The sequence below is a fragment of the Phyllostomus hastatus genome, unplaced genomic scaffold, assembly GCF_019186645.2.
Source record: "Phyllostomus hastatus isolate PE091 unplaced genomic scaffold, TTU_PhHast_1.1 phas_scaffold_501, whole genome shotgun sequence".
NCBI lineage: Eukaryota > Metazoa > Chordata > Mammalia > Chiroptera > Phyllostomidae > Phyllostomus > Phyllostomus hastatus.
The window spans coordinates 1,026,050-1,049,204 of NW_025334033.1; the positions used below are offsets into that span (position 1 = coordinate 1,026,050).

The 23,155-nt window shown below is 43.8% G+C and overlaps 3 protein-coding genes across 6 annotated transcripts; 2 read left to right on the plus strand and 1 right to left on the minus strand.

The window, feature by feature from the left end:
- The first annotated feature begins 8,098 nt into the window (after positions 1 to 8,098).
- PIP4P1 (phosphatidylinositol-4,5-bisphosphate 4-phosphatase 1) lies at positions 8,099 to 11,902 on the plus strand. 2 transcript variants are annotated; one of them, XM_045822589.1, is made up of 7 exons: positions 8,099 to 8,417; positions 8,731 to 8,921; positions 9,269 to 9,375; positions 9,785 to 9,890; positions 10,116 to 10,168; positions 10,276 to 10,366; positions 11,072 to 11,902. In XM_045822589.1, exons 1-7 carry the CDS (start codon positions 8,255 to 8,257, stop codon positions 11,213 to 11,215), a joined length of 855 nt encoding a protein of 284 aa, XP_045678545.1. In that variant the 5' UTR covers positions 8,099 to 8,254; the 3' UTR covers positions 11,216 to 11,902. The 2 variants fall into 2 exon arrangements, with proteins under 2 accessions (XP_045678545.1, XP_045678546.1); XM_045822590.1 differs by having other exon boundaries at positions 8,102 to 8,396.
- A 148-nt stretch (positions 11,903 to 12,050) lies between these two features.
- Positions 12,051 to 14,662, minus strand: APEX1 (apurinic/apyrimidinic endodeoxyribonuclease 1). Of its 3 annotated transcripts, none has more exons than XM_045822584.1 (5): positions 14,557 to 14,662; positions 14,152 to 14,271; positions 13,748 to 13,941; positions 12,906 to 13,098; positions 12,051 to 12,769 (listed from the first exon to the last, which is right to left on the minus strand). In XM_045822584.1, the coding sequence occupies exons 2-5, from the start codon at positions 14,207 to 14,209 to the stop codon at positions 12,252 to 12,254; spliced, it is 963 nt and encodes a 320-aa protein (XP_045678540.1). In that variant the 5' UTR covers positions 14,210 to 14,271; positions 14,557 to 14,662; the 3' UTR covers positions 12,051 to 12,251. The 3 variants fall into 3 exon arrangements, with proteins under 3 accessions (XP_045678540.1, XP_045678542.1, XP_045678543.1); XM_045822586.1 differs by having other exon boundaries at positions 14,561 to 14,590; XM_045822587.1 differs by having other exon boundaries at positions 14,493 to 14,589.
- Positions 14,663 to 14,932: 270 nt separating this feature from the next.
- Positions 14,933 to 21,646, plus strand: LOC123808165 (O-sialoglycoprotein endopeptidase). Its single transcript, XM_045822588.1, has 11 exons — positions 14,933 to 15,295; positions 17,140 to 17,259; positions 17,442 to 17,617; positions 19,471 to 19,566; positions 19,708 to 19,757; positions 19,905 to 19,983; positions 20,553 to 20,618; positions 20,726 to 20,816; positions 21,054 to 21,129; positions 21,222 to 21,320; positions 21,462 to 21,646. Exons 1-11 carry the CDS (start codon positions 15,181 to 15,183, stop codon positions 21,499 to 21,501), a joined length of 1,008 nt encoding a protein of 335 aa, XP_045678544.1. The 5' UTR covers positions 14,933 to 15,180; the 3' UTR covers positions 21,502 to 21,646.
- Positions 21,647 to 23,155: the final 1,509 nt, after the last annotated feature.

Genomic DNA, 23,155 nt, shown 5'->3' on the forward strand with positions numbered 1-23,155 from the left:
CAAAAATAGGTATAATTTTTAGGTAAATAGGTATATAGATATCACACTAGATATCTATTGTTGTGTTGGCTGTTGTCATTTTTTTTATTTGACAGTCTAAGAAAAAAGAGATAAATGCCCCTGACTAAATAGTCAGGCATCACATGTTTTAAAAATTCTTGTAGCATGTCCTGGCTGGGGTGGCTCAGGGGATTGAGTGCTGGCCTGAGAACCAAAGGGTGGCTATTCAGTTCCCAGTCAGGGCACATGCCTGGGTTGTGGGCCAGGACCCCAGCTGGGGGTGTGCAAGAGGCAACCACATATTGATGTTTCTCTCCCTCTCTTTCTCCCTCCCTTCCTCTCTCTCTAAGAATAAATAAATAAATAATCTTTAAAAAAATTCTTACAACAAACCAATGTGTCTGCTGCAGCACACCTGTTGAAAATCATTGCTTTATTCCTTTATGACTATTTAGATCTATTTTCAGCATCCCAGCCAGAGGTTTCCAATTTCTTGATTTACAGTGAGCTTAGTACTTCAGTGATATTTTTTTTTTATGGCACCGTTAGGTCAAAAGAAATACCTGACAGTTTTGCCTTTTAAGTAGGTTGTTCATAACAATTTAGTAACCATCAAAAATATTTGCAAGTTTTTAAAAAGATTTTATTTATTTACTTTTAAAAGTAAATAAATAAAACCCTGTAAAACACACCACCCTGTATCCATATAAAAGAAGCTGGAATTATGTTTTATTCTATATCTTTAGGGTTCCTGTAGTCAGGAATCAAACAATCATCAGTAGGTGATTATAGCCCACTTGCCTCCCACACATGCCCTGAGGATGGAACCCCCAACATAGGTATGTGCCCCTACTGGGAATTGAACCCGAAACCTCCTGGTGCACTGGATAATGCTCCAACCAACTGAGTCACCTGTCGAGGGCTTTTCTATCTTCTTATCATCCCTTTCTAACTTCTGAGGGACTCCTATATCCAGGCATATACTCAGTAACACACCTATCCCCCACAATCAAGATCAAGGAAACTGAAGAACAGAACTGACAGGTTCTAAGTCACTCAGCACTGCTGTATAGAGTTAGAAGATGTCTCCAGATAGTGACTGCTAACATCAACATACTCAGCTGCTCAGGTTTCTTTAGGATAAAACCAATCAAAACCAATGTTAGACATAAACAACTGATGCCAGCCGCACTAGAGTGCCCAGGCTGAATGTTCAACCTGCTTGGTACTACAGCTGACAGTATTGCTTGGTACATAAATTTACTTCAAGATGGTACTTAATTAATTGATTGATAGTCATTATCAAGCAACTTCTAAGAGGGTAGAATAAAAAGGGCTCCAGTCTGAATATCATGCATTCTATAACCTCTGTGACTCTGGCCTTTTCAATCTGCCTAGCAGATGATGTGACTGCAAAAGCATTAAATGATAGTCAGAAGATCTGGCTTTTAGTCCCTTTATACAATCTCTCTCTTAGCTTAAGTGACTGTAGCTCACAGAGCTTCAGTTTCTGTATTTGTAAAATAAAGATAGTCTTGCCTTCCCCGTCCCTCTCTTACAGGGATTTGAACTTATTTTGTTTTTGTTTTTGTTTTAATTAAATGTATTGAGGTGACATTGGTTAATAGAATCTTATAGGTTTCAAGTGTACATTTCTACTAAATATGATCTATATATAGCATTGTGTTCACACCACCCAAAGTCAAATCATCTTCTGTCACCACATATTTGGCCCCCTTTATTTTATATTATTGTCCTTCTGGTAACCACTATACTATTTGTCTTCATCTATGAGTTTGTTTTATATTTCACATATGAGTGAAATCATATGGTTCTTGTCTTTTTCTGATTAATTTTGCTTAGCATAATATTCTCTTTTGTTGTTGTTTTTAAATATATTTTATTGATTATGCTATTATAGTTGTGACACTTTTCCCCTCTTTATTCCCCTCCACCCAGCATCCCCCTCCCACCCACATTCCACCCCCTTTAGTTCATGTCGGGTTGTACATGTAAGTTCTTTGGCTTCTACATTTCCAATACTATTCTTAATTTCCCCCTGTCTATTTTGTACCTACCATTTATGCTTCTTATTCCCCATACCTTTTCCCCCATTCCCCCCTTCCCCCTCCCTGCTGATAACCCTCCATGTGATGTACATTTCTGTGATTCTGTTCCTATTCTAGTTGTTTCCTTAGTCTGTTGTTGGTTTTTTTTTGGTTCAGTTGTTGATAGTTGTGAGTTTGCTGTCATCTTACTGTTCATAATTTTTTATATTCTTTTCCTTAGATAAGTCCCTTTAACATTTCATATAATAAGGGCTTGGTGATGATGAACTCCTTTAAATTAACCTTATCTGGGAAGCACTTTATCTGCCCTTCCATTCTAAATGATAGCTTTGCTGGATAGAGTATTCTTGGGTAGAGATCCTTGCTTTTCATGACTTAGAATACTTCTTTCCAGTACCTTTTGCCTGTAAGGTTTCTTTCTTTTTTTTTAATGTATTTTATTGAATATGTCATTACAATTGTCCCGTTTTCCCTCTTTCACTCCTCTCCACCCTGTCCCTGCACATCCCTCCCCCCTTTAGTTCATGTCTATGTGTCATACTTATAAGTTCTTTAGCTTCTACATTTCCCATACTATTCTTACTCTCCCCCATCTATTTTCTACCTACCACCTATGCTGCTTATTCTCTGTACCTTTTCCCCATCTCTCCTCCTCTGATTGCCCTATTGCTAACCCTCTGTGTGATTTCCATTTCTGTGGTTCTGTTCTGTAAGGTTTCTTTTAAAAAATCAGTTGATAGTCCTATGGGAACTCATTTGTAGGTAACTGTCTCCTTATCTCTTGCTGCTTTTAAGATTCTCTCCTTCTCTTTAATCTTGGGTAATGTGCCTTGGTGTGTGCTTCCTTGCGTCCAACTTCTCTGGGACTCTCTGAACTTCCTGGACTTCTTGGGAGTCTATTTCCTTTGCCAGATCGGGGAAGTTCTCCATGAATTTTTCAAATAAGTTTTCCATTTCTTGGTCTTCCTCTTCTCTTTCTGACACCCCTATAATTTGGATGTTGGAATGCTTAAAGTTGTCCTGGAGGTTCCTAAGCCTCTCCTCATATTTTTGAATTCTTGTTTCTTCATTCTGTTCTGGTTGAATGTCTATTTCTTCCTTCTGGTCCAAATTGTTGATTTGAGTCCCAGTTTCCTTCCCATCACTGTTGGTTCCCTGTGCATTTTCCTTTAATTCACTTTTCATAGTCTTCACTTTTTCCTCTATTTTGTGACCACACTCAACCATTTCTGTGAGCATCCTGATTACCGGTGCTTTGAACTCTGCATCTGATAGGTTGGCTATCTTTTCATCATTTAGTTGTATTTTTTCCTGGAACTTTGATCCGTTCTTCATTTGGGTCATTTTTTTTTTTTTTGTCTTAGCATAGCTGTTCCATTGTAAGGGGTGGAGCCTTGGGTATTCACCAGGGCGAGGCAACTCACATCACTGTATTTGTGGGCCTGGATGTGGGGGAAGGTTCCAAAAAAGAACAATTGCATTTGCTGGACTCTTGGCCAGCTTTCAGTAACTTCCTTAGCTACCCACAAGCAAATTGGGCTCTTCTGGTACTGATTCCCAGGTGGGTGGTTGTGTGTACATTTTAGGACCCTGTGGGTCTCTCCAGTGAATTCTCCTTTGAGGTTGGGAGTTTTTCCCAACCCCCACAGGTTTTTTCAGTCAGAGGTTTTGAGGCTTTATTTCCCCCCCACACTGGAACCCTGGGTTGCGTGGTCTGTCTCACTCTTCAGTTATTCCTCCTGGTTTATCTGCATGCAAATATGAGACTGCCCACTCCAGCAGCCACCACCTTACCTGGTCCTTGAGCCACCACCTTGTCCACCCCAGTCCTCCAGCTTCTACCTAGCCACAAGTCCTCTCCACCCTGGCTTTCCATCTCCACCCCTCCTACATGTCTGGATGAATGTTTCTTCTTTAACTCCTTGGTTGTCAGACTTCCATACAGTCCAGTTTTCTGGCAGTTCTGGTTGTTTTTTGTTTTTTAAATTTGGTGTCCTTCTTTTGGTTGTGTGAGGAGGCACAGTGTGTCTACCCACACCTCCATCTTGGCTGGAAGTCTCTGCTCAGGATAACATTCTCAAGGTCCATCCATCTTATCACAAATGGTAATATTTGAAAATGGCAGTATCATAGGGGGATTTGAAATAAATAAATATGACTTTAAAAGTGTTTTATTGACTGTTATTAAATTACAGATATTATCATTACTTTTTGCATTTTTTTGCCAATTGCCCTACTCAAGACAGAGCTGAAATCCAAGTTATCCATGAACAACAATATTATAATCCTGCATTATAGTTTTAAAGTTTATTTTGGCTGCTCTGGCTAGGAGTGATTTCCTCTTTCTCTGAACTTGTATTATACTGTTTAATTCATTTGTCACAAAGCATGTGTTACATCGTGAATTTCTAGCATTGACTTTTTCCTTGTAATAAAGGTTATTAGTGCTGATACTGAATATTGTGAATTTTTACATTATTATGCTGCCTTACCCAGAGTGTAAGTTTCTTAAGGAGGGCCTTTCACAAAGAGTAGATATTTAACAAATATTTGTACATGTATTGATTGCTGAAATTCTACCACTTATAGTAAACTGAAAAACATGACCACAATATTTTGCAGCTCCTCCTGCTAAGATTGGAAGTTTATTTCCCCACACCTTGAATCTGTGCAGGCCTTGTGACTTAATATAACCACTAGAATGTTGTAGGAATGATGGAGTAATGATGCTTTTCATCTTCTTCTTTCACCCTCTTGGACCATCACTCCAAGTACCACCATGTTATAAAGAAGCCCAGCCAAACTAGCACATACAGCTTCCAGACACATGAGTGAGGCCATCTCAGATCATTCATTTTTTTACAGTTACCTGTGACTGCATGATTATGAATGAGCCTCAGGGAGACCAGTAAAAAAAAACATACAGCCAACTTGCATAATCATGAGGGAAAAAAAAAAACACAGCACTTTGTTTGGATATTGTTCATTATGCAGAAATAGATAACTGAAGACCAGAATAAACATATTTCTCCTTCGTGTGCATAAGTTTTTTTTATACCTCTTTTATGGTCCTTCTCACAAATTAACTTGCTGTCTGGGCATATTTCTTCAGACCACTACCAGATTGTTATGTCACCAGGGGTGAGACAGAATTTATTGATCTTAGATCTCTCCTAAAGTACTGTGCCCAGAACTGTAGGTAGTGGGTGATGAGTACATTTGCAAACTAGTTAATGGCTCCTTCTAAAGGAGACTTGGAACTCAAGTCCCAAAGGAATTTATTATATTATATATAAATATAGTATTTATTATAAGCCAGCTTTATCATGAGAGCATTTAGAGAGCCATTGTTGTTCCCTTAACCTTATCCCACACCTATATGGGCAGAGGTTGATCTCGCATTAAAAGGGATATGTAACAGGACATATTCAGGGATTGTTCCATCACACCTTCCTTCAGTGCTTCACATGCCTGTCAGAGAGAACATTTTTCCTATTTGTTAACATTTACTTAGCCACATTCTCTCACCACATCCCTACATTTCACCTGTTAGAGGTCAAATTCAATAGTAAACAATAAGAAGAATAAAAGAATAAGAATAATAAGAAGTCATTCTACTCATCTGTCCCTAGGGGATATTTGGTACTGTAGCCAATCTTCTGTGTCCACCACATTTTTATACAGATAATACTAAATTTAAATGAACAATAAATATGACTTTGGTGAGGGTAGGAGAGTCACAAAAGGTTTTGGAATATGTGTGACCAAGATGAAAATAATGAAAGTACTCCACTTCAAAATGAACACTTGAGCTTCTGTGTACCAGAAACAACAGAAAGAGCAGCGGACTGGCCTGTAACCCCTGTATAACTACAACCCTTTACCCCCACTTTATATCTAGAGGTTTTATAGTTCTTTAAGTGAGTGTGGAACCTAACTGGTAGGTGTGTACTTACTTCTAACTTGAAGCTGGCCTGGGAAAGCTGTTTCTAAAAATCAGAATTCAGGTTAAGTCTCCAGCCTCCATACCAGCCATAATGTGTGGAACACCAACAGCACCTTTATTATTAAATATATGGGGAGGGCTGCACTTTCCTCAATATTGGGCTCAGTGGAGAGGCTTCTAGCTAAACTGGTCATGGTTCTCAAAGTTGTTTTTTCAATTCCTTCTTGCCTCTCTGGTGTAAGGCAGTGAAAACTTGGGCTATGACATTGGGAAGACCCAGGTGTGGTTCAAGCTTCCATAAAGGCCACATAAGGTTAGGGAAAGGAGCTGGCAAGACACTATTCCCAAAATTTCGGTTCAGAGGTTACTGATAGACTCTCAATGTTCTGCTTTGGTTTCCGGGAAGAATAAAAATAGAACCCTCATCTGAGGGGCTCTTCAGGAAAAAGCAGCCATTCTAGCATTATTCTCAGCCAAGGAGCCCCTACATAATAGACCTGAGCTAAAATATTCCCATTCATAGCAATCAGATATTTCCCGAGAGCAGTAGCTGGGATCATCTCCCTTTGACCTTCTGGTACTACTTCTCCTGTGACAATGGGGCCTTTCCTACCCTGTACTGGCTTAACTAAAGGAAATTATTTAACACTGTAAAACAAAGATTCTCTAAAATGGTTCACTTTTGAATTCCAGAATAATAGCCTATTCAATTAAGAAATATACACAATTAAGAAAATCCTCCTAAATTATTCTTTCCATAACCAAGAGCAAGTCACCTTGTGGGCTCTTGATTATGAGCCTAGTGGGAGGACTGACTGCCCCTGCTATACCCTGAAACATCCAATGAAGTTTCAACAACAAGGAAAAAGTTGTTGAAACTTTTCCACCCTACCCCACTGAGAAGGGAGGGTGGAACAAAAATATTTCATCTCTTCCTGGATACCCATTTAGTACCCATTTCTTAGAGCACTTATTAAGGTTTGAAAAGTAATCTTAGCTGCTGTACAGGTTGTTTGGATGAATATAGGTGAACAGAAGAGTGGATAGGTGGATTGGCCATATGTTTAAATGACTGTGCTGCTTAACATCTTTTCCAATACTTGTCAGAGCAACCTCCATTGTAGTGTCGTGGCTGGGGACAAAAGTGAGTCTTTAGTCTCAAGACTGTCTCATGTGTCAAACGAGGTGACAAAAATATCCTTGGATGTGCTTGGTTAACTCAATTTAAAAAAAAAAAAAACACTTGTGCTGATGTGTTTAGGATGGGGTAGCAGAGGGATCATAAAATTGAGTAAAACGTTGAGATCTCCTTGAAGTGGTAGAGGCAGACTCATAAAAAGAGGAACTCACAATTTAATTAAGTATCGGGAGAAAGGTGGAGTCTGCAGACCAGCTTCCCCAAGAAGCCAATCTTGTGTCTAGTTCTAGAAGTGACTCCAGAATGAAAGGCTGGGGTGATCATCTTAACGTTTTAACCCATTTCCTCTAGGTATAGCTTTACGCTGACTTTTTGCAGGTATGTCTTTGAGCAGAGTGGCTAAGTGTTGTCTACCAATCTTCCTCCAGCTGTTCAGATCGTCCTAAGCTCCCGCACTCTGCCACAGCAGGCTTTTTGAGCCACGCCCTCAAGTTCTGGCGCTAAATTCGGGCCAATAAACATCCAACCAGAGAATCACAGGACCTGGGGAAGGGGAAGGAAGCCTCCAGCCAATGGGACGTCAATTATAACCTCAGAGAGGGAGAACACTTTTTAATGATGTCTTCGACCAATGAGGAGCAATGATTATACCCTCGCTCTGGACGCCTGAGGGCTCGCGGCTTCCTGACACGTGACCTGTGAGCCACAGCAGCCCCGGCCCCACCTCCTGGTCTGGAGGTAGCGCGATGGGCCACGCTTCCAATAGCTCGCTGAACGTCTTGTCACGTGCAGGTTTGGCAAGGCCAGCGGCCTTGCGGAAGGCCATGTGACAGTTGACGTTATTGCGACGCTCCCCAATAGTACAAAAAAACTGCCTTCACAGGTCCAGGAATTGGTGTCTCCGCGCAAACGATAACCCGGTGGGGGCGGGGACAGCCTGTCACGTGCTGTGGGACGGACCAGGGAGGGGCAAGCCACTGGTTGCGGGGCTAGCTGGGCGCGCGGGGCGCAGGCGCCCTAGGGACCCGGTAGCGGCGGTGGCTGTAGCTGCGGTGACGGGAGCTCGATCCTTGGGCGAAGCTGAAGGCGGTGGTGGCAACCATGGCGGCTGATGGAGAGCGATCCCCGCTGCTCTCCGAGCCCATCGATGGTGGCGCCGGTGGCAACGGATTAGCGGGGCCAGGTGGGAGTGGGCCTGGGCCCGGGGGAGGCCTGACCCCCTCCGCACCACCTTACGGAGCCGGTAAACATGCCCCGCCCCAGGGTAAGCCGGGGCGGGTCCAAGGTGTTCCCTGGGATACTCCGAGAGGTGGGAGGGGGCGGGGCCGGGGCAGAGGGCGGGGCCCAAGCTCCAGGTGCGGTGCTGTTACTCCTATGTGACAGGGTGAGGCTTTCATCCCCAATCGCAATGGAAGCTTGGGTTTCTGAGGAAGCTGATTGAAGCACGGATTGTAAGAAGCCCGCAGAGTTTGGTCAGCAGGGTTGAGGACCAGAAGGAGATCCCTGACCCCGTGGAGCATCAGTGGGGGTGTCTGCAAGTGATGCCAGCCCTTTTTACCTCTCTCCCCCACGCCCAGCATTTCCCCCGTTCCCGGAGGGACACCCAGCCGTGTTGCCTGGGGAGGACCCACCCCCCTACTCACCCCTGACCAGCCCAGACAGTGGGAGTGCTCCCAGGATCACCTGCCGAGTCTGCCAGTCTGTCATCAACGTAGAAGGCAAGATGCATCAGCATGTAGTCAAATGTGGCGTCTGCAATGAAGCCACCGTGAGTTTTATATATATGGGCCCTGTTTCCTGCATCCTCTTTCTGATTCTTTGATTCTAACCTTCAGCCAAGCGTTCATAAAACTCAGGTTTCAGTTCCAGGTGTCTCATACATACATTTCCCCAGACACCACTCACCAAAGCTAATGTTTACCATCCCTCACATTCCTACCTATCCCGGAACTTAAGCCAAGGTTTCATTTGCCAGTCTCATGCTGTATGCCGTTCTTTTATTTCTCTGTCCTGGCTAAAACCTTATCTATCTCATCTCTCCTCAGAAGGGGTTTGGAAGAAATGAAAGGGATTGAGATTTGAGGTTTGCTTACCGATATTCCCATTATTCTCTAGCCAATCAAGAATGCACCCCTAGGGAAAAAATATGTTCGATGCCCTTGTAACTGTCTTCTTATCTGCAAAGTGACTTCCCAGCGGATTGCCTGTCCTCGTCCCTACTGGTAAGAGGCATAATGGAGGGGAAGGCATCAGTGGGGAAAATTGGAAAGACCATAAAGGATGAATGTTTGTAGAGAATGTCAAGGTGAGAAGGACTGGTATTTACTTAAAAGGAGAAAAAGCTAAGGTCTGTTGTGCCTCTAGCATGTTTTAGCCATCTTTCTCATCTCTCCATAAAAAGATTGGATGAAATGGTGTACTTTTAGAAGATGTAGAGTTTCAGGTACTGGGTTAGTTATCCTGAGATAAAAGTGCTCCTCAAGGATTCTGGGGTAGTATTGGGCAAAATATGTTAGATGTACAGAGAAGTAGAGGAACTTCATGAGGCAGGGAGCATGGGCTATGAAGGAGCGATAGTGTAAGAGTCCTTAAGATTAAACACTTTTTAAACATAGTCTTTTCCTTGTACAGCAAAAGAATCATTAATCTGGGTCCTGTGCACCCAGGACCTCTGAGTCCAGAACCACAACCCGTGGGTGTCAGAGTCATCTGTGGACATTGCAAGAATACTTTCCTGGTGAGGAGGGGTATTGGGAAGCCCTGGCGGGGTGGTGGTGGTGGGGGGGCGGAATTCAGGAGGAATCATGAATATACTTCTGATTTATGATAATGAATCCTGAACAGGCCTGTTCCAGCAGAACCCATTCCACCGCCCCACCCCCCACCCCCCACCTCAGGACTCTTATTGAAGGTAAGACTGCTTATACTATTAATTGGTATCTCCCTTTTTCTTTCTCCATAGTGGACAGAGTTCACAGACCGAACCTTGGCCCGTTGCCCTCACTGCAGGAAAGTGTAAGTGATTAATTAGAGAGTGGCATCATTGAGTTGGTAATTGGGTAATGTGTAGAGTAAAAATTAAAGGGCATTTCAGACATACATTTTTGTTTGCTTCCCTACAGGTCATCTATTGGGCGCAGATATCCACGAAAGAGGTGTATCTGCTGCTTCTTGCTTGGCTTACTGTTGGCAGTCACTGCCACTGGACTTGCCGTGAGTAACTATGATCCAACTTTCTATTCTTCAACATCATCTACATAAGCTAAGATCTGGAAATGGCTAACTTAGAAAAGGGAAAGAAATGAAGGGCATTTTGCTTATTTCCTGTTGAATGTATAGATGAGCTGAAGTCGAAGGTAACTGATAAACAGTCTTCATTGTTACTATAGGAGTAAAGAACTAGGCATCTTCTTTATGCAGAGGGTAGGACAATGGAGAAGTGACTTAAATTAGGAGTTGATATTTAGGAAACCTGGTGTAGTTGTAAGATATTAAGAAAAACTGACAGCCCTAGCCGGGTGCTCAGTTGGTTGGAGCGTCATCCTGTACACCAACGGGTTGGGGGTCTGATCCCCAGTTGGGCAGTGTACAGGAGGCAAGCAACTGGTCCATGTTTCTCTCACATCAGTGCTTTCTCTTTCTTTATCCCTTACTTCCTCTCTAAAATCAACAAACATATCCTCGGGTGAGGGTTTGTTTTTTTTTTTTAAAGAAAGAAAAACTGACATGTTTGGGATTGTATGAGTCTGCTCCTGCCTAGGGGAAGGAAACTGAACAACTGGGCCTTTAAGCAGGTCACTGAAGATGGCTGTACATGGGTAGGGAACAGGGACTGAAGCTGGAGTTGGGTTACTGCTACAAGGGCTCCTAGAAAATGGTGAGATGACAGTAACCCCATCTTCTTTTTTCTTTTATCAGTTTGGGACATGGAAGCATGCACAGCGATTTGGAGGCATCTATGCAGCCTGGGCATTTGTCATTCTGTTGGCTGTGCTGTGCTTGGGGCGGGCCCTCTATTGGGCCTGTATGAAGGTCAGCCACCCTGTCCAGAACTTCTCCTGAGCCCCAGGATGACCCACACCGTGCCTGGCCCCTTCCTGGTGGGGACAGTGACACTACAAAGGGAGCCATGACAAAAGGCTTCCTGGGCTTCTCTAAGAGGAGCCAAGCAGCTGCCTTCCTTTTCCCTGGGGAGAGGTAGGAGGGAACCAGGCCCTCACCCAAGGTTGGAGGGGTAGGTAAGACCAATGCTGGCCATCTGCTTTCCTCCAAGGGTTGCTGTGTTTAGGGTGAAGTAGGTGAAAAGTTGCTCCTAAACCTGGGTCTTGAAAAACGGTTTTCGCCTTGTCCTTCCTATATGCTCCCTGAGAGCCATGCCTGTCCCTTCCACATTCCAGGGCAGGGTTGGGGTGGGTAGCCCTGGGGGTTTCCCTCCCTCTTGTGCACCATTAGGACCTTGCTGCTATTGCACTTCACCGGTGGCTGGCTCTGGCCTCAGTACTCTGTCTCCTCTCCCCCCATTCCGTGTCCTGTAGGGGTGGGGTCAGCTGCTGCTCTGTACAGAACCACAGGAACTGATGTGTATATAACTATTTAATATGGGATATGTTCCCCTAGTCCTGTGTTTCCCTTAATTCCTCCTTCCAGCCTTACCCCCAGTTGTATTTCACTGGGCTAGGTAGGGTTGTTATATGGGGGGAGGGTAAGGGGCTCATCCTGTGCTTGTAAATAAATAAGGTCACAACTCTACCCTTTTCTAGTTGTTAATCTCTATGTATGAAAAAATGAGGGGAATCGAGCTCTACAGAGAGCTGGAATACAAAGACAGCAAGGCTGAAACTATGGCTCTTTATTTTCACTCGGACAGGTCAAAAGAAGTCACCAGTAGCTTTTGTTTAATGTAAAAAAAAAAAAAAGAAAAAACCCATTCACGCAAAAAAAAAAAAACAAAACCTTGGGCTTAAAGGAAACCCATGTCACTAGGAAGGATTCATATTTTTAGAATGGGAATACAGTGCAGAATTCTCTAGAGAGCAAAGACATTTTAAAGCTAGTTAGGAGGCTTATTTCCCAGGCTCAAAATGATTTGGGGGAGGTATCACAGTGCTAGGTATAAGGTGATGGGACAGTGGTCACTGCCCAGGGCCTTGGAACGGATCTTGCTATCACACAATGCAGGTAACAGAGAATGAGACACCAAAAAGTAATCAAGGCGCCAACCAACGTTTTTAGATCGAGCATTCATCATGTAGGTCCAAAAAGTGTAGGCATAAGCTGTGTTAGGGTAGAGGTGCCGGAAACTGTCAACCAGTGGCACAGCCTGCAGCAATTCCCCAAAGCCTTGCCGCTCTTGCGGAGTGAAGCCAGCATTCTTTTTGTTACCCTTGGGGTTGCGAAGGTCAATTTCTTCATGAGCCACATTGAGATCCCCACATAGCACAAGGGGCTTGCGGGAAGCCACGCCCTTTAGGAACTTGCGGAAGGCTTCATCCCAGCGCTGTCGGTACTCCAGGCGTACCAGACCTCGACCTGCATTAGGTACATAGGCTGTTACCAGCACAAATCCATCATATTCAGCCACAATCACTCGGCCTTCCTGATCATGTTCCTCCTCGCCTGCAGAAATGATGAAACAGTATGAATATAAACAAATATTAAGAAAAGGGAAAGTAGAAAATGAGAATTGGGACAGGAATGGGGTATTAGCAAGTGGTTTGGAAGAGCTCAGGCGAAGGAATCAGTAGGGTCTCACCAATGCCATAGGAGACTTTGAGGGGGCACTGGCGAGAGAGTAGGCCCACACCACTGTACCCTTCCTTGTCTGAAGGAGCAGACCAGTACTGATGGGATAGTCCAGGCAGCTCTTGAAGTTCAGCTGGTAGTTTATTCTCTGAACATTTGGTCTCTTGCAAGCACAGGATATCTGGAGCTTCTTCCTTTACCCACTGAGTGAAATGAAAAATATAAAAAGTATCAGTTCAGCCAACATTTATTTAAGAATCTGTGCTAAGTGCTAGAGATACACAGGAGACAGTCCCTGGGCATGAGGAGTTTAAGGATCTAGCAACACAGTTTTACATTAACTGGTAACTAATGGAAGAAGATCAAACTTACATGTAACCCTGAGGAGATTGGGTTTTTTCTATAGGCAGTAAATAGCTAAGCTTTTTAAGCATAGTTATTTCTTTTTAATATTTATTAGATTTATTGGGTTGACACTCATCATTTAAATTAAGTTTCAAGTGTACAATTCCATAATACATCATCTGTATACAGTATTATGTGAACACTACTTATTTAAAAACAGAATATGCCAGAGATTAAAAAGAGAAAAATCGAACCACAAGATTTTTCCAACTTGCTGGGGAAGACATGAGGACATCAAACATTTATGACAACGGCAATGGAGTGGATATACAGGGAACAGTTGGTATGACTTGGTGAAGTCCCTCCTTGTACCTCTCCCCCCAAAAAACTATAAACACAGGAAAAAATAAAACCTATATGTTGGGTACTAAAATGGGAAAGGTGATTAAACCCCAAGATCATTCAATACTAAACAATATCTCTTCCCTCTCCTTGAATTTCACTCACATCTAAACCTTTCTTCTTAATCCAGGCTCGAAGCCCATCCACATTCCAGGAGCAGATCTTGAGGGTGGCTGATTTGCCACTGGGTGAGGTTTTCTTATCTGGGGGGTCCTCATACAGGCCTGACCCTTCTCCTGCTGCCTCTTTTTCGTTTTTCTTTGCTCCTTCTCCCGCCTTACTCTTCTTGGCCTCTGGCTCTACAAAATGAGTGATACATAATGATAAAACTTGGTGGTATCCAACTTTTCATCCGGAGTTAACTACAAGCCCATTGAGAGCCTGCAGTTGCATCGACTCCTTCACAAACTGCAAAAATGTGTTGCGTTGGTCCGTGCTTCCCATTCAGCCAGGAAAGTACCACCCACCGTCATAGCCTCCAGGGAGGGTGAATCATTTCCCTCTCTTACCAGACTTGGGCACTTCTCCGTCTTCTGCCACCGCTCCCTTTTTCCCACGCTTCGGCATCACTGTAATGAATGCCCTCCTGCACCACGTCACCCAGCGAAGCAGTGTTTTTACCGCGTTGCCTACAGACGCAAATAAAGAGTGAAATCAGCCAGAGCTGGGCAAAAGACTCCTCCCTTGCATGACCCGTTATTATCTCTGAATTCCTTCCCCGCCTCCACGCGCCATAAGTCCTTTAGCCCCTCACCCACAACACTAAATCATTTCATAGTGATCTATATATTCTAATCGCGAGATTTTCTCTCAGGCTGATCCAGGGACTTAATTAAGGGTCCCGGCTTACGCTAGCCGATTAGATGCCAGAGAAGCCACTCGATGTGGAAAAGAACAGCAGCCCGGTATCTGACCTACTAAAGTTGGAGCGGGGATCCTTCTCGACCGAGTACAAAGAATGGAGCACGCTGTGCTCCCACGTGGGTAACTGGCGTAGTCATGTGATCTGAGGTAGCACCGCCTATCGAAGGAATGCAGGTGATTAGTCCGTCTAGCCCCACGTGACGGAGAACTTTGGCCTCCCCTCCCTTCTCCGGCGTCTCCAGAGGACTGAAGGCCCCATTCCTCCATTCTTGGACTGTTTATCAGTGTGCCGGCCGTGGGACTCATTTTGCCACCCTGACTGAAGATCCGGCGTTGTGCAAGAGAGAAAAAAATCTGTGGAGAAGTCTGCGCTAGACCACCCGAGAGAGGCAAAAGAATGGATAGAAATGTAAGAAACAGATGCCGGCAGAGCGTCCCTGGCAGTTAGGAAGACAGGTCCTTGAAGGGGCCTTGAAGGGTCCCCGTGACCAAGGAGGCGGGTGGCACTAGCGCCCCGGAGGTTGGTCCCTGTCTGGGTGCGCTCTGCCACCTAGCCGTACTGGCTCGTTCTCTGCTTCTGCACCCCGGCATCTGCTCTCAGCACGGGCTGGTGAGGATTCCGCGACTGCTGTGGTAGCTAGGAGCCCTGCCGGTGTTTTCTCCCAGCTTCGGGCATGCCAACGGTACTGGGTTTTGAAGGCAGCGCCAACAAGATTGGCGTGGGAGTGGTTCGGGATGGCAAGGTCCTGGCCAACCCGCGGCGGACTTATGTCACGCCTCCGGGCACAGGTGAGCAGGGAACTTACAGTTTGCAGCTCGCTTCTTCGCCCAGCATCATCTGCCATCTTATACTAAACGCTAACGAACTAGGGCGTGGAGCGTATTGTCCGCTCGGAGTTTTTGATCCCAGTGTCTGTGAGGTTTATTAACATCACAAAGCCAATCGATAGAAGAGTTACAGGTACTTGGACCGGATTTTCAGGGTTCCTCAGCCTTTATTGAACGCTTGCTAATCAGTGAGCCAGCTTGCTATTGGTTACAAAAGTAGTTGCATACAAAAGTAGATGTGATGAGCTTGCTATGGAGTTAGACGTGTAAACGTAACTTTACATATGATAAATAGTATAACATAACATATAGATGCAATCAAAATATTCTAGAATAGTGTAGAGACTCCCAGTTTAGATATCAGACAGAACTGGCTGGCTTTGCAATATTCATGTTAAGTATATGTTTGTGGGCTTATTTACTCTTAAAATGAGAATAATACCTGTATTGGTGGGTCTTGAGAATTAAAGTACCAGTCGTATTACAACTTTTAATAAATGTTATAAGTTATACATCATGCTTACCCTCCCCCAAAACACTTGTGTGTGTGTGTGTGTTTGCAACTGACTTGCACATACCTGAAAAGCCTCCCTGAACAGGTGATGTTGTGACAGGTTACTCAGGAGAAATATATGCATGTTTCGCAGTCGCTCTAACAGGCATTTTGGCTCCAGGAATACAAAGGTGAATAAGATAGCCAATGTTTTGAGATGCTCAGGGTTAAACTGGGGAAACTATAGCTAATTATGAGGCTGTAATTGTTACATGTTAAATACGGATCTGGGTATTTTTGACAAAATCATTTTCACTGCACAAGTAATTGACCACAAGGCAATTTCACTGGAAAAGATTAAAATCACTGGTTGACACTTTGGTTTCATTTCTCCATTGAGGAAGTTGTCTCAGTTACTCCTGTTTTTATATTAAATAAATCATGGTTCTTATAATGGTCTCAACAGTGATAAGTAGATGTGGTAGTCTTAAAACAGTAGATGATGACAACTCTGCCAGATTGCACAATTGTGTGAAAGCCAGAATGCTTACTCTCCTGAAAAATGATAACAACCGTTTTCAAATGGTTTGTGAGCACAGTCTTCCCTTCCACTATCAAAACCAAAGTTTCCCAAGCAGGGGCAAACATAAAAGAGGTGGACTCACTCACTCACAACAGTCTTCAAGAGCATTAATTACCAATTTCTGTAGCTGAAACTGATACCTCCTTTAATGAAGGAAGAATTATAGCGAAAAAGAAAAAATGTGATGCCAAATAAGGAGATGAAATCAACAAGCCAAAAAAAATGTACAATACTATGAACAAAAGACGTATTTTCATTTTTCACAGTAAAGTTTTTTAAAATTTTTGTTATTTTCATGTCTTTTAATTTTTTTTATCTTTTATTTTGAAATTGCCTTAAGGCCTAATAGTTGTGCTGCAAAATGTTTGTGGAGGAAATGTTTGCAGCAAAGATGTTACAACAAACATGCTCACAATGAAAATACAGACATGGTTAAATACAGTGATGTGGTAATGCAGAGGGTTTGTAGGGTCACAGAAAAAATCACCAAAGGGTATGAGCTATTGAGTCCTGAAGGCTGAGTAGAAGTTGAGTATGGAGAAGGGCATTTCTGAGGGGCTATTCAGGCCTAGCTGAACAGAATAGAAATAATATCTGAGTACCTGGAAGAAAGCATGCTTGAGGAGACTGAAAGCAACTCTTTCGGCTACTAAAACACCTGTCTTGGATTTCTACCTACATTTGCTACAGAAAAAACCCTACGATCTCTGACTTGTGTTTGTCTTCTAGGGTTTCTTCCAGGTGATACTGCCAGGCACCACCGAGCCGTTATCCTGGACCTGCTACAGGAGGCACTGACAGAGGCTGGATTAAGCTCCCAGGATATTGACTGCATTGCCTACACCAAAGGTATGGCTGTGTGAGTGGTGGAGAGTGAAAGAATGTACCAAGAGCTTGGCTATGTCAGAATAGTCTACATTTCTCCTTTGCCACCCCCACTATTGCTACCCCACTTCTCACACCCCCTGCTTCCTCCAGCTCTGTTTTTCCCAATCTCTAAAGGATTCCAACTCCCCTTTCTGTCTCCGTAGGCCCTGGCATGGGTGCCCCACTGGTTTCCGTGGCTGTTGTGGCTCGTACTGTGGCTCAGCTGTGGAATAAGCCATTGCTAGGCGTGAACCACTGTATAGGCCACATTGAGATGGGCCGCCTCATTACTGGAGCCACCAACCCAACTGTGCTATATGTTAGTGGAGGAAATACACAGGTATCTAAAATACTTCACCATTTCTTCTTAATTTCTGAGGTACTGTTAGTAGAGGAAATACACAGGTATCTAAAATACTTCACCATTTCTTCTTAATTTCTGAGGTACCAACACCTTTCATGTTCTACCTGAGTAGCAAGAACTGCAAGACAAAGCTGGGCTCATTAGAACCTAGAAAGTTATACACTAGAAAGTCCACAACAAAGTTTGTAACACTGCAGATTTGGGTGGGATGATTAAAACAAGATGACTTTTATATGTGTGATTATAAAGATGATGAATTTCATAGGATTTCCTTACAAAAGATAAAAATGGTAAGGATTGAAGCCCTCAAAATAATTAAAGAATTTTCACTGCCATTATTTTGAAGCTTATTGTTTCTACGGATTTTAGCGATTAAAACTAGGGACACTACCTGATTTGTTTTTTATAACAGTTATGTGTTTTGTTTTTGCATTACTGGTAGTAAATATATAGAAGATGCTATTCTAAGGTGTGAAAGTGTAATTATTAATACAGGTTCTTTTTTTTATTTCTTTTTTAGACAGAGGGGAAGGGAGGAAGAGAGGGAGAGAAATATCACTGTGTGCTTGCCTCTCGTGCACCCCCTACTGGGGACCTGGCCCGCAACCCAAGGAAGGATGTGCCCTGACTGGGAATCAAACCAGCAACCCTTTGGTTCACAGGCCAGCACTCAATCCACTGAGCCATACCAGCCAGGGCTGAAAGTATAATTTTTAAAATATTTTATAAGTGGTAGAAGACATTTCAAGTTTACAGGGCAAGCCAGAGTTGTTGGGGATACCTTTACAAGACGTGTTTAGGTTGGGACTGGTGAACTCAATTTTTTTCCCCAAAGAACACCTGATGGAATTATTGTCAGACATAGTCATTGTCCCCAGCTTAAGAAAGGGTTATTTTCTAAAACTGCATTGTGTGAAACAGTTATTAGAGATGAAGCACACATTCCCATGAAAACGATGTGAGAACTTGAATAGGTAGAAGGAACAACGCTCCTGACCATGCAAGGTCAGGAGCTTAGCGTGTGGGAAGTAGGATGAAGGCTTACAGGAGTTAAGAGGAGCTCTTTTCCTCTTCCCTGCTATGGTGTAAAAGCAGGGAAGATGATTGGATGGAAAGGAGTAGGTGATTGAAGAACAAAGGCAGGTATTTTTCCTTCCCCTTTTGTTACCAGCCTTTTGACTGCAGAGTAAGGTGTACATCAGAACAGAAGGAAATCCTGAGCAGCACCAGGGGGAGGACTTCTTTGGCCCCTAGGCAGCACTCACTGCCGGAAATGTGGAGCACGTATGTCAGTGGGTGATAACATATTTTTTGTACTAGATGGTCACATATGAAGACTGGATAGAAGTTGATTGCCAGTGCTGAGTGGGGTCAGCCATTAGTCTGACACAATATGGATTTTTGAGTTTTTCAACTCTGTCTCTTCTCATGTTTACAAATAGTACTGCCCCGATAGGATACTCTAAAAGGACTCTGGTTCCCTACCTCTAAACAGGAAAGCCTGTTCCCTGGTCTGCACTGTCAAGACTGCTTTTAAGTGATACATCAGGAACCTCCAAGCTAGGACAGTGTACTTGAAATGACAGTTTGCTTCTGGCCTGACCTACACTGTCTGTATAGACTAGGAATCTGCTCTGGGACTACTTAAGGTATATGTGAGCTTCTTCTCAGATCACAGCTATAGAAAAGCCACTCAGGCTTTGGCAAAGTACTTTTTCTCCATTTCTTTTTGGACACTCTAGTGGCCATGATGATCCTCTGCTCTTCCCCAAAGCCAAATACTCCTCTTTACAGACTTGAGGTTTCATGGACATCCTCATCACCCTTAGGTGATTGCATATTCAGAACATCGATACCGCATCTTTGGGGAAACCATCGATATTGCTGTGGGTAATTGTCTGGATCGTTTTGCTCGAGTTCTGAAGGTAAGTCACTGGGCTACAGAGAGCATAAGATGGGGATGACTTTCTGGGGAGCCATGGAAAGGGAGAGAGAAAGTAGTGAATTAGCTTCTTTTGTTTCCTGGGTATTGGACTTCATTCTCTTTGCCTTTTTCTATCTCCTAGATTTCCAATGACCCCAGTCCAGGCTACAACATCGAACAGATGGCCAAGCAGTAAGGCAACATAAGGTGGAAGGAGGGTGATTGGTGGGGCTTCAGGAATTTTCCTGTATAGATATTAATGAGGTTTGGGAGGCGCGTTGGAGGGTGAGAAGCCAGCTGACTGCAGGCTTAGTGCCTCATACCCTCACTTCCACACAGAGGCAAGAAGCTAGTTGAGCTGCCATACACAGTAAAGGGGATGGACGTCTCATTCTCAGGGATCCTGTCTTTCATTGAGGTGAGTGTGGGAGAGGAGGAGATGGGCACCTGCATGCTTTTTAATGAAGCATGTCTATTTTGCTCACTATTGTATTTCCTGCATAGAGCACAGTACTAGCCCATAATAGATGCTGAATGAATTTATTTAGCAAACATTTATTGTATATCTTCTGTGTGCCAGGTGCTGCCTTAGGCAATAGCCATATAGCACGGAGCAAAGAAAAACCCTTGGAGCTTGCATTCTAACAGAGGGAGAGAGATAAAAGGGAGAAAAAAGGAAGAAAGAGGGGAAATTAATAAAATATAAAGGGTTAAATAGTGGTAAGTGTGATGGAGGCAGATTCAGTAGAGTAAGGGAGGGGCTGGGGGTGTGTCAGGGCAGGTATTCATAGTTATTGAATCTTGAATGAATGCTGCCCATTCTGTAGTTTGGTGCCAGTGAAGGACAAAGCATGGTATGGGATGTGCTGGCCAGTTGAATTGTGGTGAAACGTAGTGATTTTCTCCAAGTGCACTAATTTTGTTCTTGTGACATCTCTCAAACCACTCACTAGTCATTGTTTCATCTGCTTTCCCCTTCAATTATAGGATGCAGCCCAGCGGATGCTGGCCACTGGCGAGTGTACTCCTGAGGATCTATGTTTCTCCTTGCAGGTAATGGAGTAAAAGGCTGGGACAGAAAGTTGGGGCTGGAGGAGCTTTATACAGTAGAGCTAAGCTGCGATTCCCTCTGATGTTTGCACCTTGTCCATCCCCCACAGGAAACTGTGTTTGCAATGCTGGTAGAGATCACAGAGCGGGCCATGGCGCATTGTGGCTCCCAGGAGGCCCTCGTCGTGGGAGGTGTGGGGTGTACGTATCATTAGACTGTGCTCCTCTTTCCTATGCTTGGGCATGTACATCTTCTTCCTGATAGTTTAACTCTCTAAGGGTTTGGGGAGATTACTAATTTTATTTCTTATTCTATGCTTCCCAATCCTTGCCCCCTAGGACCCCACCTTTATTTTCCTAAGTAAATGCACATGCAGTCTACAGCTAGACTGGAGAAATGGCTAAACTAAGTTAACCCTATCCACTACCTCTTCGTAGGTAACGTGAGGCTACAGGAAATGATGGAGACAATGTGCCAGGAACGTGGTGCCCAGCTTTTTGCCACAGATGAGAGGTAAAGGCCTTGTGCTTTCTTCATTTTTTTTCTCCAATTGCTGTGATTTTCTGCCTTCAGATCTCAAATTTTCTATCTCTTTTCCTTTCCAGATTCTGCATTGACAATGGAGCCATGATAGCTCAGGCAGGCTGGGAGATGTTTCGGGCTGGACACAGGACACCCCTCAGTGATTCTGGGGTCACACAGAGGTACCCTGGGGGTGTGTAGATAGGATTATATGGGAGGTCGGCAAAAATCAGGAGAGCAGAGGGTCCAGAATCATGATGGCAGGGAAGAATCAAAAATGCTAAGGGCTAGCCATCCACCAGGTGTTTTCTATTTTTTCACAGGTATCGGACAGATGAAGTAGAAGTAACCTGGAGAGACTGACAAGGTGAACAGGATCAGAGAACACAGTGCCCCAAGCGGACCCATTATCTCGTCTTGCCGTGGAAGTCCTGGCCCGGCTGTGGGCTCCTCCTCCCATCATTTGAACCTCAAGATGACTCAGCAATAAAATATTTTTGGTTCTCTATGTTGGTAATCAGCTTGTGTTGCTCAGAAACAATATACGGATGGCACTGAATAAATTGGTAGTGGTGGGGTGAACAGAGAAGGAGGCAAGGGAGAGTCAGCAGCGTCCTGGCTGGCTGTGCAGGTAGTGTTAGGGGCTGCTGTTCTGGAGCTAAGATTGAGGGGATATTTTAGGTACTCTTGTAACATCCCCTTAACAGTGGTGTTACATAAATATTTTAGTATCAGGCCTTGTGCTAACTGTTTTATATATATTGTCTGATGTAAATTCTTTGAAGTAGGTGCTCAGGACTTTTGTCAGAGTAGCCTGGAACCAGGTCTAATTGTATACTAATTTATACCTCAAGAATAATACTGTCCCTCCTCCTCACACTTATTCCTACATGCACTTCTACTGGCAAGCTTGAAGAGGGGCCCCAGATACACATCCCTGGCTACCATACCCACCAGAATTAATGGAGTTCATGACCTTTAACTTTTTTTTAACTCCAGCCTGAGGACTTTTTTTTTTTCATTGTTTTTAGAGAGAGAGAGCAATATCAATGTGAAAGAGAGACATTGGTTGCCTCTCGTAGGTTCCCCAACCAGGGATTGTTAGGGAAGCCACAACAATCCACAACCTACGTATGTGTCCTGACTGGGAATTGAACCTGTAAGGTTCCGGTGTATGGGATGGTACTCCAACTAACTGAGCCATGCTGGCTGGCTAGGGCCTTCCTCATTTTTCCTTAAACGATGTTTAGACTATTCTCTCTTATCCCTAACACACTTCAGCTTTGAAATGTCAAATACTATGTCATATACTATGTCACATGTCATTATACTATGCCATACCAATGCCACTCCTGTCATGAATCTTGATTTCAAGACACGTGGATTAACTTTCCAATGCTCTGGTCTCTCAGTTCTTTGCTCCTTCAGTAATCTTGTGTTCCACCCCTCACTTCAGCCACTTCTTCCCTTGGTCATACTACAGACCCACAACCACTCCGTATCTCATTCTCAGACATCCCACTCTCCCACCATGACCTCAGTTCATCCCTTTTAATGCACTGAGTCCAACAATTCATCCCTTCACCAAGAACTGTAATCCACTGATCTTCCTTTCCACTGACCTTATCCCCGCCACGTCTTCATTTCCCTCCTCCGTCTAAGTTCTGTGAGCACTTTGTTACAGATGCTTCACCTCACTTGCCTCTCTGTAATACACAACTCTTCACCTATTTGATGCCTAGACTTGAAGCTGAAAGGGGTGGCCAGAAGGCTGACTTACTAAATTTACCATGAAACTTACGTGGGTCCTTTATGCTACCTAACAATATTCTCCAGTCCTTTCATTTGCCCTCTATTCTGATAACTTCCATACCTCTGACCCCTCAAATCCCCAACATCTCTCCCCATTCTTACTCTTATTTGACTTTTATTTTAGTAGGAAAAATAGAAAATCAAAAAATATTCACAAGTTCCCACCACTACATTTAATCATCTCCCAGCATTTATACGGCTGTAC

Coding starts and splice junctions, on each gene's coding strand:
- PIP4P1 (XM_045822589.1), top strand. CDS start 8,255: ATGGCGGCTGATGGAGAGCGATCCCCGCTGCTCTCCGAGCCCATCGAT. Junction 9,376..9,784: donor GCCTGTCCTCGTCCCTACTG/GTAAGAGGCATA, acceptor TTCCTTGTACAG/CAAAAGAATCATTAATCTGG. Junction 9,891..10,115: donor ATTGCAAGAATACTTTCCTG/GTGAGGAGGGGT, acceptor CTTTCTCCATAG/TGGACAGAGTTCACAGACCG.
- APEX1 (XM_045822584.1), bottom strand. CDS start 14,209: ATGCCGAAGCGTGGGAAAAAGGGAGCGGTGGCAGAAGACGGAGAAGTG. Junction 13,099..13,747: donor TTAAGAAGAAAGGTTTAGAT/GTGAGTGAAATT, acceptor CATTTCACTCAG/TGGGTAAAGGAAGAAGCTCC. Junction 12,770..12,905: donor CAAAGTCTCCTATGGCATTG/GTGAGACCCTAC, acceptor TCATTTCTGCAG/GCGAGGAGGAACATGATCAG.
- LOC123808165 (XM_045822588.1), top strand. CDS start 15,181: ATGCCAACGGTACTGGGTTTTGAAGGCAGCGCCAACAAGATTGGCGTG. Junction 17,618..19,470: donor TTAGTGGAGGAAATACACAG/GTATCTAAAATA, acceptor CATCACCCTTAG/GTGATTGCATATTCAGAACA. Junction 19,567..19,707: donor GTTTTGCTCGAGTTCTGAAG/GTAAGTCACTGG, acceptor TCTATCTCCTAG/ATTTCCAATGACCCCAGTCC.